This window comes from Anomaloglossus baeobatrachus, chromosome 9 (assembly GCF_048569485.1).
Source record: "Anomaloglossus baeobatrachus isolate aAnoBae1 chromosome 9, aAnoBae1.hap1, whole genome shotgun sequence".
In the NCBI taxonomy this organism is placed as follows: Eukaryota; Metazoa; Chordata; class Amphibia; order Anura; family Aromobatidae; genus Anomaloglossus; species Anomaloglossus baeobatrachus.
The window spans coordinates 38,030,904-38,045,438 of record NC_134361.1 but is presented as its reverse complement, the minus strand read 5'-3'; the positions used below and the strand labels follow the sequence as shown (position 1 = coordinate 38,045,438).

The 14,535-nt window shown below is 43.7% G+C and overlaps 1 protein-coding gene across 1 annotated transcript; it reads left to right on the top strand.

Annotated features, from left to right (window-relative positions):
• Window positions 1-3,410: 3,410 nt before the first annotated feature.
• Window positions 3,411-12,025, top strand: LOC142250406 (cytochrome P450 2B11-like). Its single transcript, XM_075322570.1, has 9 exons — window positions 3,411-3,584; window positions 8,345-8,507; window positions 8,587-8,736; window positions 8,881-9,041; window positions 9,152-9,328; window positions 9,494-9,635; window positions 9,865-10,049; window positions 11,462-11,603; window positions 11,841-12,025. The coding sequence occupies exons 1-9, from the start codon at window positions 3,411-3,413 to the stop codon at window positions 12,023-12,025; spliced, it is 1,479 nt and encodes a 492-aa protein (XP_075178685.1).
• The last annotated feature ends 2,510 nt before the right edge of the window (window positions 12,026-14,535 follow it).

The following is a 14,535-nucleotide window of genomic DNA, read 5'->3' as shown; positions in this document are numbered from 1 at the left end:
ATCACCTGGGATCTAAAATGGATAGACACCTTTGAACCATGATTGCCCTGGTAGTATGATAACAAAAATTAATAATATTGTAACTTCCATCTCCTGCAGGTAGGGGCCACACATGAGATCCTTACAGATCACTCAAAAAAAAAAAGCTCTGAAGTGCACTGCTCAGCAGGCCGAAGGACTAGAGTGTACTGCTCAGCAGACTGAAGGACTAGAGTGCACTGCTCAGCAGACTGAAGTACTAGAATGAAAACCTATATAACAATGAAAAACAACATAAAAACAACCTCTACTCAAAATATTATGTATTGCAAAGTGTGCAGAGTACCAACATTCCAAGCTGTACTATTGAAAAAATGAGATTTTTGGCAAAAAATTGCAAATTTTCGAGCCACCCCGCTAACGTCATGGCAAATCTCTTGGGGAAGTCCTAACACTAAAATATTTTTATTAAAAGTGTGCCAGCTAGAAGGACTAGAGTGCACTGCTCAGCAGGCTGAAGGACTAGAGTGCACTGCTCAGCAGGCTGAAGGACTGGAGTGCACTGCTCAGCAGGCTGAAGGACTGGAGTGCACTATTCAGCAGGCTGAAGGACTAGAGTGCACTGCTCAGCAGGCTGAAGGACTAGAGTGCTCTGTTCAGCAGGCTGAAGGACTAGAGTGCACTGCTCAGCAGGCTGAAGGACTAGAGTGCACTGCTCAGCAGGCTGAAGGACTAGAGTGCACTGCTCATTAGGCTGAAAGACTAGAGTGCACTGCTCAGCAGGCTGAAGGACTAGAGTGCACTGCTCAGCAGGCTGAAGGACTAGAGTGCACTGCTCATTAGGCTGAAGGACTAGAGTGCACTGATCAGCAGGCTGAAGGACTAGAGTGCACTGCTCAGCAGGCTGAAGGACTGACGTACACTGCTCAGCAGGCTGAAGGACTGACGTGCACTGCTCAGCAGGTTGAAGGACTGGAATGCACTGCTCAGCAGGCTGAAGGACTGACGTACACTGCTCAGCAGGCTGAAGGACTGGAATGCACTGCTCAGCAGGCTGAAGGACTGAAGTGCACAGATGCCAGGACAGCCAGTGGGAGGGGAAAGCAGCGCATATGCATGAAGGTAAATGAGCAGCCACAGAAGTGAATGAGCGGCCTGGAAGCAGTTACAGCCACGCCAGAGCCTCGATAAATATGAAGTGCTTGCTCCTATCCCCCTATCCCTTCTACCACCATTTTTAATCGCTGGATTCTGGTAACCATAGACTTATTTGGGGACCGGCATCCAGCCAGATAACCGTGACCAATCCCAAACCAGAACTGGGATTTTTTTTTTTAACCTGGTTAGACCCGCTGGTCCCGGTTATTTGCGAATTCGCTCATCACTAAAAATGACAGATACAAGAAAACAGTGACATTTGTTCAGTAAAAAGTGATGTGGGCTCATCAAGCATGTAAGGATGCAATTCTGCGGTGCATGGCTGTGTGAGGAAAACAACGAAAGAAAAAGAAGGAAAGTATGCTAGCCCTTCACTACCTGATATCCGTCTAGATATTGCTCTTATATTTTAATTCCAACAAGTTATAAAAACATTCTATGCAGCAACGCGTTTCGGATATGAGATTCTTTTGCTAAGCCTCAGTTTACATTTGAAAAACGTTCCGGCAAGGATCTTTTTGGAATTAAATAGAGAATGTTTGGCCTAATATTGGATAGCTGAGAGCCGCTAAGAGAGCAGCTCACATTTTTGTTCTGTTGATTAAGAAGATGTTAAGAGTAAGACATCACATGGGTTCTTATCTGTGTGTGTCTGTGACGCCCCTGAACTAGTCAGGGTGTCACAGGGTACTACACTCCTTCTTCTTCTGGTGCAGGACTGAACCCCCCATGGTTCTGGGATCCTAATCTTTGGTATTGCTCCATCAGCATTCAAATCCTAACCACACCTCACACCCCACCCTGTCAGGCACACCAGTGGGTGGTGTAGCTGGAACAGGGCAACTCGCCTAGGGGTCAGGCAGACTGGTGGGAGGGATTATAGTCAGATGTGTGGTAGCCCTCAAAGAGTGAAGAGCTTCGAGTTGGAGCTCCATGGGGACTTTTGGCTAGGTCGCAGAAGGTGATCTGGGACTGAAGGAGTCGGAGACCCGGTCGCAGGGTATTGGAGAAAGTGTCAGGCTTAGTTTAGGGGAACGGTCGACACCAGAGTACCCAGAGTACCTAGTAACTGAACAGATACCGAGCACGGCGGGGTACTGGACCCTACTAGATCAGGGAGTAGCTTCACGCAACCTCATAATTAACCTGTGGAGGATAGTCTCTTTATGAACTTTCCCCAAGAGCTCAGAGATCGAAGGCATCAACACCTTCATCCTCAGAGCCCCGGGGCCTCCCTTACCTGTGGAGGGAACGTCATCTGGCTGCCCCACTCCATCTCCCCCGGGTACTCCCATCGGCAGCGGCGGTACTCCCTTACCGCACACCACGTCACAAACTCTTATCCCCTGTAAATATCCCCTTTACATTTGAAGTGGCCATGAGCCCCCAGGTCCGGAGACCCTCGAGCCACAGCAAGCCCTGGATCCAAGCGGTTCGACCGCTGCAGGGCGGCACATGTCCACCAGTGATGCCGGGTATACAAGTGAAGTGGCCGGCTGCCAAGGAGAACACAATGGGGCTGTGACAATTTTTTTTACTCAACTCTCTTCAACTTTAACTACAACTCATCATATATGATTTTTTTTTCTCCTATAAATAATTGATAGTAATATATATGTACCCCAAAGTTTTCTAAAAACAAAAATAACTAAAAATAAAGATGTCGAAATAATGATATAAGTACTGCAATGTTATATACAGCAAGGCTATGCTGACTCCTAAAGGCGTTGGTTAGTTCAGAACTTTTTTCAAATGTCTTCTTGGAAATGTAGACTTAAAAGAAGAGGAGCCCAATTAGGACCCTCAAATATACAGTGGCGACTTGGCGGGATTTCCTTGTGATGGTCTTATAATCAATGTAGACTTATCCAAAGCCCTTTTATTTAATATCTTCTACACTAAGACCAATTTTCTAGATTTGTCGATTTCATGTAGCACATTGCATTGTATCAGTGACATTTCTATAGACTGACCCTGTAGCATAGACACAATAATGGGTGAAAGGACGCAGCTCTGAGTATTTTTAGCTCTTAGAGCTGTGATCACTATATATATATTAGGTAATACGCTCGGTATGTGCCCTGTCCATTTCAATAATAGGGATTATTGACAAAATTCCTCAGTGGAAAAATGTTTAGTTCCCGGTCCCTGGTTCCATGACCCGAAGGACATGAGCCGGGATCACCGGAGTCCCCACCTTGGAGGTTGTATATAAGAGCCCTCCGGAGATGAGCAGCATTACACCTCTCCAAGAGAGACCCAGACTCATCAGCATGCTCCTAGCCACGACTATCCTCCTCCTTGTCTTATTATGTCTGGTCTGGACAGTGTGGATCAAAGGAAAACCTAAGGATGGACTACACCTGCCTCCGGGACCTCGTCCGTTCCCAGTGATCGGTAACATTCTCCAAATAAAACCCCTGAAGTTTTTGCTCTCGCTCAAGAAGGTAAACAATGGGAATAATATCTCTATAACTATATATATAACTATAACAATATTTATATAAAAATATGGGAAAAAGATTTTTCTGTTAAAATGTCCCCTTTTATTTAAAGTAAATGTTTTGGCTTTGGACCGTGAGGAAGGCGGCTAGTATCGCCGAAACGCCTAGTCCGTTTTCTGTGTGTGCCTTGTATCCACCATATGTCATGAGCTCTGGATTATTTTAATCATGCTCAATAAAGAGAAATAATATTTCTTTACTGCCATCTGGACTTCCGAATTTCTTGCTGGATCCGTTCCATTGTTATATCTATCTATCTATGTATATATTATATATATATATATATATATATATATATATATATATATATATATATATATATTATAATGATATACATGTAAAATGTATGGGGGAAAAATTCTGCTAAAATGTCCCCTTTTTATTTTAACTAAATGTTTATATTTTCACCTAAAAATAAGTTTTATTACAAATTTTGCAATTGTCTTCTTTACCATCTGTGTTTCTTATATATTGTTTATATTGCGTTATTAGCTTTTGATTTTGTTCCTAAAGTGCTGTAATAATTTATAAATGCCGTAAATTAATTAGCATCTCCTTCTTTAAAGTATATAAAGGTACAAATATGTAATCCTCCAAAGCTGAGCTTAAAATTGCTTAAGTTGGCTTTAGACTAGCTCATATGTAATGCAACCAATACGTCTAGTGAAATCCATGAAATATGTTTGAAATTTATCAAGAGAGTCGGGTAGAAAAATTAGTGTTACCCATCGGCACCAATCAGAGAGCAGATTTCATTTTAGAGGCAGGGATTGGTTAATCTATCCACCAATGATTATCAACGATTTTTCAAGGATATGTCCATTTTTTCAACTAACTTTTCTTCCTAATTTAGTATATCTAAAAAATCTATATAGCATGGATTAAAAGTCAAAGGTGAATATAAACCTTTACCTTTTTAAACAAAAGTAGTTGAAACAAATGTCAACTTACTGACTCCGCCCATGAGGATCCAGACCGGAGCTAAATCCACCTTTTCTAAGAAACTATACAAAACTGAATCACTTTCTAGAAACAATAGATCGGTCAATTATTGAATGTCTCTAAAATGAAAATTTACATCAGATTATATTTATAACTCATTTTTTCTTATTCATCTTGGCTTTTTTTTCTTTTTACAGTGCTTTTCATATTTTCCTTGAAACCACCCTATGTTTTTATTATCGAAATACAAATAATCATTTATGAAAATGACTTTTTAAAAAATAAAAACAAAAGTCACACAATCTGTTCCAGCATATATACCACTAGAAGGTGGCCCGATTCTACGCATCGGGTATTCTAGAATTTACGTATTGTGTAGTTAATGTATGATTTTTGTTATATATATATATATATATATATATATATATATATATATATATATAGATGTTGTTGTGTGTAGTTACCAAGTGTTTATGTAGGGCGCTGTACATGTTCTGGGTGTTGTCTGGGTGTGGCGGGGGGTGAGAGCGGTGTTGTATGTGTGTTGCGTGTGTTGCGTTGTTTGTGGAGCGCTGTGTGTCTGTCGCGTTGTGTGTGTGTGTGTGTTGCGCGGTTTGTGTGGGTGTGGTGTGTTTTGGGGGGAGGTATGTTTTGTGCAATGTGTGTGTTGTGCGGTATGTGCGTATATTTATGTATGCCGCAGTGTTTGTGTGTTGGGTGTTGTGTGTGTGCGGCATTGTCTGTGTGTGTGGGTGTCTGTGTAGGGCGGTGTTTGAGGTTCCCAGTGTGTGTGTGGTGTGTGTGTGTGTGTTGGGGGGAGGTGTGCACCCCCCATCGTGCCCCATCCCCCATGCTGCGCACCCCCCATCGTGCTCCATCCCCCATGCTGCCCAACCCCCATCGTGCTCCATCCCCTATGCTGCGCATTCCCCATCGTGCTCCATCCCCGATGCTGCGCACCCCCATCGTGCTCCATCCCCCATGCTGCGCACTCCCCATCGTGCTCCATCCCCCATGCTGTGCACTCCCCATTGTGCTCCATCCTCCATGCTGCGCACTCCCCATCGTGCTCCATTCCCCATGTTGCGCACCCCCCATCGTGCTCCATTCCCCATGTTGCGCACCCCCCATCGTGCTCCATCCCCCATGCTGCGCACCCCCCATCGTGCTCCATCCCCCATGCTGCGCACCCCCCATCGTGCTCCATCCCCCATGCTGCACACTCCCCATCGTGCTCCATCCCCCATGCTGCGCACTCTCCATCGTGCTACATCCCCCATGCTGCGCACCCCCCATCGTGCTACATCCCCCATGCTGTGCACCCCATCGTGCTCCATCCCCCATGCTATAATAGTTCTCCTATTATACTCAGAGAGGAGTATAATAGGAGGACTATAATAGGAGGAGTAGTCCTGGGGGGAGAGGAGTATAATGCCGGCTCCCTGCACATGTGTACCGGGAGCCGGTGTACGCTGGTAACTATGATACACATCGGGTAACCAAGGGACCTTAGTTACCCGATGTGTATAATGATTACCAGCGTTCACCGGCTCCGTCACGATCCCAGCAGCGCAAGATTATGTCTGGCGATGCGTGCGGAGGGCCGAGGCGAGCGGGCAATCCATGCGGAGGGCGGGGCCAGGCCGAGGCGAGCGACGAATCCGTGGGGGGGGGCGAAGCCGAGGCGAGGCGAGTGGCCAATCCGTGCGGGGGGCGGGGCCATGGCGAGCCCAGCGGCCAATCAGCTTTGTGTCACCGTAAGGACACAATTTTGGAGACAGACAGACAGAATAAGGCAATTATATATATAAAGTCTAATAAACAAAAGTTTAATATACTATATGTCCTATATTTCTGCACTCATTTTATGATCACAAGTCCTAGTCTGACTGTATAAATATATCATTTTTATTTTACTCATAGCCACTACTGTCACACTAGTCCTGCCCACCCAGATATATTGCTCCTAGTGAAGTCCCACATAGTATAATACCTCCTCCTGGCATTCACAGCACCTCCCATACATAGTATGATGAGCACAGTGGCCTCTTAAAACAGAATAATTCCCCCAAGGACCCCTACACACAGTATGATGTCCCCAAAGCATCCCACACAGTATAGTTCCCCCAAACACCCCCACACAGTATGTCCACAAAGCATCTCACACACAGTATAATTCCCCCAAACACCCCCACACAGTATGATGTCCACAAAGCATCCCACACACAGTATAATTCCCCCAAATACCCCCACACAGTATGATGTCCACAAAGCATCCCACACACAGTATAATTCCCCCAAATACCCCCACACAGTATGATGTTCCCAAAGCATCCCAGAAATAGTATAATTCCCCCAAAGACTCTCACACAGTATCATGCCCCCAAATACCCCCCACATAGTGTGATGTCATCAAAGCCCCCATAAACATTATGATGTTCCCACTGTCTTCCATAGACAAAATAATGCCACCTACAGTGCTTCCCAAAGTATATTCTCCCCCACACAGTATGATACACTTATTCACACAGGATGAAGTCGTCCACAGCTGTGTGTCCTACCACATCACTGTTCCTCTGTTACTGTGCTACTCTCTGCTGCCTAGTCACATGAGCTGAAGTGAAGTCCCACATAGTACGATACCTCTCAACTGGCCTTTATAGTGCCTCCCATGCATAGTATAATTCTCTTAATTCCCCCAAAGACTCCCACACACAGGATGATGCAACCAAAGCACCCCCCACACAGTAAAATTCCACCAACGACCCCACACACACATTATGATGCCCCTAAAGCACCCCACACAAAGTGTAATCCCATCAAGGATCCACACAAACAGTATGATGCCCCTAAAGCATCCCATACACAATATAATTCCACCTCCCGCATAGTATGATGCCATCAAAGCCCCCATAAACCATATGATGTCCCCACTGTCCCACACACACACTATGATGACCCCAAAGCATTCCACACACAGTAATTCCCCCTAAGAACCCACCATACAGTATGATGCCCCCAAAGTACACAGTGGTCTCCTCACACAGTATAATTACCTCAAAGACCACCCTACACAGTATTAGGCCATCAAAGCACCCCACACACAGTTTAATTTCCTAAAGACCCCCACATACAGTATGATGGCCCAAAGCACCCAACACAAAGTATAATTCCCCCAAAGACCCATACACACAGTATGATGTCTCCAAAGTATTCCACACACAGTATAATTCCCCCAAAGGCCCCCCACAGTATGTTGCCCCCACACAGTATGATGCCATCAAAGCCTCCATAAATAGTATGATGTCCCCACTGTCTCCCACAGACAGGATGATGCCTCTCAAAGTCCTTCCCACAGTGTATTCTGTCCCAGAGTATGATTTTCCCTTTCACACAGGTTGAATTTTTCCAGGATTGTGTGTCCTTTCACATCCCTGTTCCTCTGTTACTGTGCTGGTCTCTGCTGCCCAGTCACATGATGTGAAAATAACACACGACCTGCAGGTCTTTGTAGGTCCTTTAATCACTGCCCAAGAAAAATTGGAGAATCGGGATGTGATGGCTCCTTTTTCAAATGCATCTGTGAGCAGGGAACATACAGTAGATGCAGATATAGTTGGGAAATATTCTCGAACTAGCAGGACAGCTCAATAAATTCTAGGCTGTCCTGCTGAAGCAAGGACAGTTGGCTTGTATAGAATTGTTTTAGGTATGTAAGGGAATTGGTGTATTTTTACCTCATTTTTTTATTTTCTTCACAGTTCCAGAAAAAATATGGCCCAGTATTCACTATTTATTTTGGATCTCGCCCAACTGTTGTGCTTTGTGGATATGATGCAGTAAAAGAGGCCTTAATAGACAACAAGGATGTGTTCGGTGCGAGAGGGAAGATGGTAGTGCCGGAATATGTGATGAAGGGATATGGTAAGATATGGTTTCATTAGACTTGTCCAACTTAGACTTGTCACACTTAGGAAACCCACCTGAGTACTTTTTCGTCTAGGAATCATAGGCAGCAATGGAGATCGCTGGAAGCAGATGAGACGCTTTGCACTTACCACCCTTAGAAACTTCGGGATGGGCAAGAGGAGCATAGAAGAGAGAATCCAGGAGGAGGCCCAGTTTTTAGTGGAGGAATTCAGGAAAACTGAAGGTGTGGAAGAATTTCATGTCCCATACATGTCTCTATGTCATGCAACTAGTCATTCCGGAGTTTAGTTGCTCGACACAAAGTCATTAGTGCCCAATCATTCTTCATAAGTTGCATAAAATCTCTATACTTTTTTTTTCTCTATAGGGAAAATGTTTGACCCAACTTTTTTTCTTAGTTGTGCCGCATCCAACATTATCTGCTCTGTTTTATTTGGCAAGAGGTTTAGTTACAAAGACGAACGTTTTTTGTCTCTACTTAAAAACATCACTGGGACTCTTCGATTTATGAGTTCTGTATGGGGTTTGGTGAGTACCAGTGTTACCTTTTTCTACTATTTTTGTTATTTACCTCTAGAGATGACTTCTCGACAATAGATCACAAGCCTTAGTTAACTTGAACAATTTGATTATTTTAGCTTTTCTTCTACTTGCATGGACGTATACGCCATATTCCTGGTCCTCACCATAAAGGTCTTCAACATCTCTTCGACCTCAAAGCATTCATCCAAGAGGAGGTGGATGAAAGTGTGAAAACCCTTAATGCTGACTCTACAAGGCATTTTATTGATTGCTTTCTGGTTAAGATGCAACAGGTAAACAATATTTCTGTCCAAGGTTTAATTAATTAATTAAACTCTTAATTATAGAGATTACTTGGTGGTTGTCTCATGAGGTTTTTCTAAGGTCCAATTATACAAACCAGCCACCCATCTTGCTTACTAGACATGATTTTCTCATTTTATTTTGCCTTTTTACAGGAAAAACAAAATCGAACCTCAGAATTTCATAACGAGAATCTTGTAGGATCAGCACTGAACTTGTTCTTTGGTGGGACAGAGACGACCAGTACCACCCTACGATATGGCTTCCTTGCTTTACTTAAATATCCTGAAATTCAAGGTATAAAGTTAAAAATGTAATTACACTTGGATTATATTCTGTGCCAAAGGGAATTATGTACAGGTTACGAGTTGGTTTCCACCAACAAAAATTGATTAACGAATCCGTATGGTTAGTTGTTTAAACAACTTGTGGACAATTACGGTAATCTTTTCCCACTTTGACCAACTTTTCCCTACAGTAAGGTTGAAGTCCAATTAAACATGAATATACTGTATATCTCATTTAGCAAAAATCCAGGAAGAAATTGACCATGTCATCGGTGACCGTCTACCTTTAGCAGAAGATAGAACCAACATGCCTTTTACTGAAGCTGTAATCTGTGAGTTCCAGCGATACAGTGATCTTGTTCCCACGGGGGTTCCCCATTCTACAACTGAGGACACCATATTTCGAGGATATGCTATTCCCAAGGTAAAACCCTAGGAACTGGGAAAAGATAATGATGGGCACATGGAGTATCAGCTACTCTCGAATGCTAAGATCCTACCATGTTTGGGCTTCTCATACAGCCAGATCAGATCTCATACTTTGCAGTGACGAGGGCCAATCACCCCAAAACACAGTGTCTGAAAATTGAGGTTCTGATCTGGCATAAATCCTAAGTCATATGAAAAGGTTTGTTAAAGAGCCACTTTTGACTTTTAGGATTGCTACTTCTAATAGGTGGCACTAGAGTTCATCTCCTTCCTCCCTGAAAAAACAATTTGGCTGTACTTTTAGCTCACGTGAATAGTACCATCATACTGTACATATGTCACACATGTATACAATTGTGTTCATTTTACCTACAGAGTATTTCCAAATCTGTATCCTGGATGTAGAACCTAAGTTAATATGACCTGACCCTAAAGGCCCCGTTACACGAGTCAATTTATCGTGCGATCGCACCCGCCCCCATCATTTGTACGTCACGGGCAATTTGTTGCCCATGTCGCACAAAGTCGGTCACCCCTGTCACACGTACTTACCTCCCAAAGGACCTCGCTGTGGGCGGCAAATATCCTGTTCCTGAAGGGGGAGGGACGTTCGGCGTCACAGCGACGTCACACAGCGGCCGCCCAATAGAAGCGGAGGGGCGGAGATGAGCGGGACACAACATCCCGCCCACCTCCTTCCTTCCGCATTGCCGGCGGGACGCAGGTAAGCTGTGTTCGTCATTCCCGAGGTGTCACACGGAGCGATGTGTTCAGCCTCAGGAACGACAAACAGCCTGCATCAAGGAATTTGACCTATATTTTGAAAATGAACAACGTGTCAACGAGCAACGATTAGGTGAGTATTTTTGCTCATTAACCGTCGCTTGTAGCTGTCACACGCTACGATATGTCAAACGATGCCGGATGTGCGTCATGGAATCCATGACCCCGACGACACATCGCCCGATATATCGTAGCGTGTAACCGGGGCCTTTAGAACTAAAAATGTTACTGAAAGTGGTATCTACCGCCGTCCTCCATAATTTCATGACTTTGGCTAACATCTATGTGTAGAAAGACTCGAACAGTGGATTCAATATTTTCACTATAGATTTTAATGTGGAGTTTCATATCTGACCATCAAAAGGAATCAGATGTCCCTTTTTGATGGCCTCCATGATGATGATTTCCATTGCACGTAGTTAACAGTTGTCATTTGTGTACCTGGCGCTGTTATCTTGCTGCACTCAGGTTCTTCCCATGTTTGTGTAGGTTCTCCTGGGACTGATGTAAAAAAATTGTCTCGTTCCATACAGTGCTTTGGATTATGTAATCCTAAATGAGAACTTTAGGAAAACTTGGTTCAAAATATTAATTAATCTAACTTTTTCTTTCTTCAACTTTCAGGGCACAGATGTTTTCCCATTATTGACTACTGTTTTAAAGGATCCCAAAGAGTTTCCAAAACCAATGCACTTCTCCCCAGATCGGTTCCTGGATGATAAGGGGGTGGTAAAGAAACAGGCAGCTCTTATGCCATTCTCTGCAGGTAAAATGTCCTTTTTGCTTTTAATTAGAATCATTATCTTACGAAACCACTCATTTACTTGGAAAGTCAACTTATTCACCAAAACCTTAGTTGCGGGTTGCGAATGGATTACCCTTCAATAAATATCCCGGCTGAACATAATCCTATAGTTTACACTCTCAATTAATTTTCGTAGAATGTTGTGAACCCGAGAAGCGTTTGAATTAAAATTCTTAAAAATATTTATTTTCTTCGTAGGAAGGCGAATATGTCCAGGAGAAGCTTTGGCTCGAATGGAACTTTTCCTGTTCCTAACTACACTCCTCCAGAAGTTCACCCTGACCACGGTGGTGCCCACAGAAGACATTGACTTATATCCTGAATTTAGCAGTGCCGACCACATGCCCCCTTCTTACAAGATGTCTGCAGTTTCTCATAACTAGCATTATACTACAATAAATAAAACAGACCAGATTTGTGCATGTTGAGATCTTTTTCACAAGGACCATTAATCACTGGTGGGCACTTAGGTTATTCACCACTAATAGGGCAATCAGATGGAGGCCTCGCTGTTTTCATCTCTTCTTTATCAATAAATTAGAATGAAAGTGGTTTGCCTGGCATTAGGTTTTAGACTTGTTTTAAACTTGGCTTTAATAAAGCTTTAGGCCTAGCTGTCGAGATTGTGAAACACAAGTTGTAAGACGTTTCGCAACTCATGTACCTTGTTGGTCGGACCATATGTAACATCGGCATCTTTGGAAGCATAATTCTGTGTTGTGGCCAAAGTCACAGTATAGCCCCAGTCTTATTTATTTTTATTTTTTGCTTTTTGATTTTAAGGCGTAATAAAAAAAATGTGAGGACTGTTTTACAGCAGTCTCACATGGGGGATGACACTCGTATGATTAGTTTTAATGCTTCTATCGGTGTACCATGTGCTTTATTAATAATTTTGCATTCATATTTAGGCTTGCTTGATGTAAACAAAATGTCCTAAGAAAGGCAAAGAAACAGCGGGATAATTGAGTGTATTTAGAATTAATGTCCCCAATTGGAAACCCATATATTTACTATGTGAAAATAGAATTAAAAAAAATAAAAAAAATATATATATTTTCTTGAAATAAAAATTATTTTTTTTGCTTTCAACATTTGTCATTATTAAGTAAATCAAAGTATCGATATACTGGTAAAACAATAGTGCCGTGTTCCCCTGAAAATGAGACAGGGTCTTATATTAGTTTTTGCTCCTAGGGCTTATTTTCAGGGGATTTCTTATTTTTTCCAGGAACCACAATCCACATTTATTCTTGTCGAAAAACCAACATTTTAAGCGGGCTTTACATGCTGCGATATTGTTAATGAATTATCGTCGGGGTCACGTCGTTAGTGCCGCACATCCGGCGTCATTAACGATATCGCAGTGTGTTGTGAATGTCAGTTATGCTTTGGCTGCTGTGAGGCTCCCTCTTGTGGCCAGGAATGGTTTGGACAGAGACCAGGTGTGATGAGCAATGGGCGTTTCCATTGCTAACTCTCTGCTTATTTAAACCCTGGTCTGATAGCAGGCTATGCCGGATGTCAGTTGTTCTTTGTTCACCAGCCTGCTTCATCCTGCTCCAGACCACATGTATGCTAGATAAGTGCTTGGCTCTTTATTTTTGTTTGGTTCTTTTTGTTCTTATCTGAGTTTGTCATTTGCTGTGGTTGTTTTCAGTTTATTTGCATGCAGGGATCTTCCCTCTCTGTGCTTAGCTGGGAAGCTCCCTGCAGCTATGTTTGGAGTATTGCTCCTATAAGTCCATGTGTTTGTTGCTTCTTGAATTTGTAATGGTTCATGCTTTCTGTTCATTGGTATGACAAGAGTGCCTGGGATAGGACGGAGTTCAGATCTAGTGATCTGAGGGCTTTTTTGTACTATCAGGTTGTTGGATTTTTGCAGGGTTTTTCTCTGGCCACCATCAGTCCCTTTCCTGTCCTGTCCTATTTAGTCAGTGGGGGCCTCACTTTTTGCTAATCCTATCTATCTGTGTATTGTGTTTTCCTATGTCACCGCAGTCTTTGAATGTATGGGGCTTGCTATTCTTTATCTATTTTCTGAGGCAGAGAGTTATTCATCTTTCCTACCTTTAGGATAGTTAGTTCTCCGGCTGGGTTCACGGTGCACAGGATGTTAGTTCACCCCTCGGCTGTTTCTAGTTGTGATGGTTAGTAAGGGGATGGCGGCCGGATTAGTTGCCAATGCTCTTGTCACCTTTTACCAATGATTTATGGTTGTCTTCCATGGTTCCGGATCGTAACAGCAGTGTGTGACACGTTCGAGCAACCTTAAACAATCGTAAGGCGGGCAAAATCATTTGCCGCGGAGAGGTCGTCCTGAAACAAAAAATCGTTCTCTGCATGTTAGCAATGTTGTTCCTCGTTCCTGTGGCACCACACATCGCTGTGTGTGACACCGCAGGAGCGACAAACATCTCCTTACCTGCCTCCACCGGCAATGCGGAAGAAAGGAGGAGATGGGCGGTATGTTTACGTCCCGCTCATCTCCACCTCTCTGCTTCTATTGGACGGCTGTCGTGTGACGTCGCTGTGACGCCGCACGACCCGCCCCCTTAGAAAGGAGTCGGTTCGCCGGCCAAAGCGACGTCGCAGGGAAGGTATGTGCGTGTGACGCTGCCGTAGCGATAATGTTCGCTACGGCAGCGATCATCACATATCGGCCATACGATGGGTGCAGGTGTTATCGCACTCGACATCGCTAGCAATTGCTAGCAATGTCGCAGCATGTAAAGCCCGCTTTACTCTTAAGAGCCATTTACACGCTGCGACATCGCTAACGATATATCGTCGGGGTCAGGGTGTTTGTGACGCACATCCAGCGTTGTTAGCGACATCGCAGCGTGTAACACCTATGAGCGACCTTAGATGATCGCAAAAGAGGCAAAAATCG

Bases quoted from the DNA above. Each gene is read 5' to 3' on its own strand.
- LOC142250406 (XM_075322570.1), top strand. From the start codon at position 3,411: ATGCTCCTAGCCACGACTATCCTCCTCCTTGTCTTATTATGTCTGGTC. The intron at 3,585-8,344 runs GTAAACAATGGG...TTTTCTTCACAG, and splicing joins TTTTGCTCTCGCTCAAGAAG to TTCCAGAAAAAATATGGCCC. The intron at 9,636-9,864 runs GTATAAAGTTAA...TATCTCATTTAG, and splicing joins TAAATATCCTGAAATTCAAG to CAAAAATCCAGGAAGAAATT.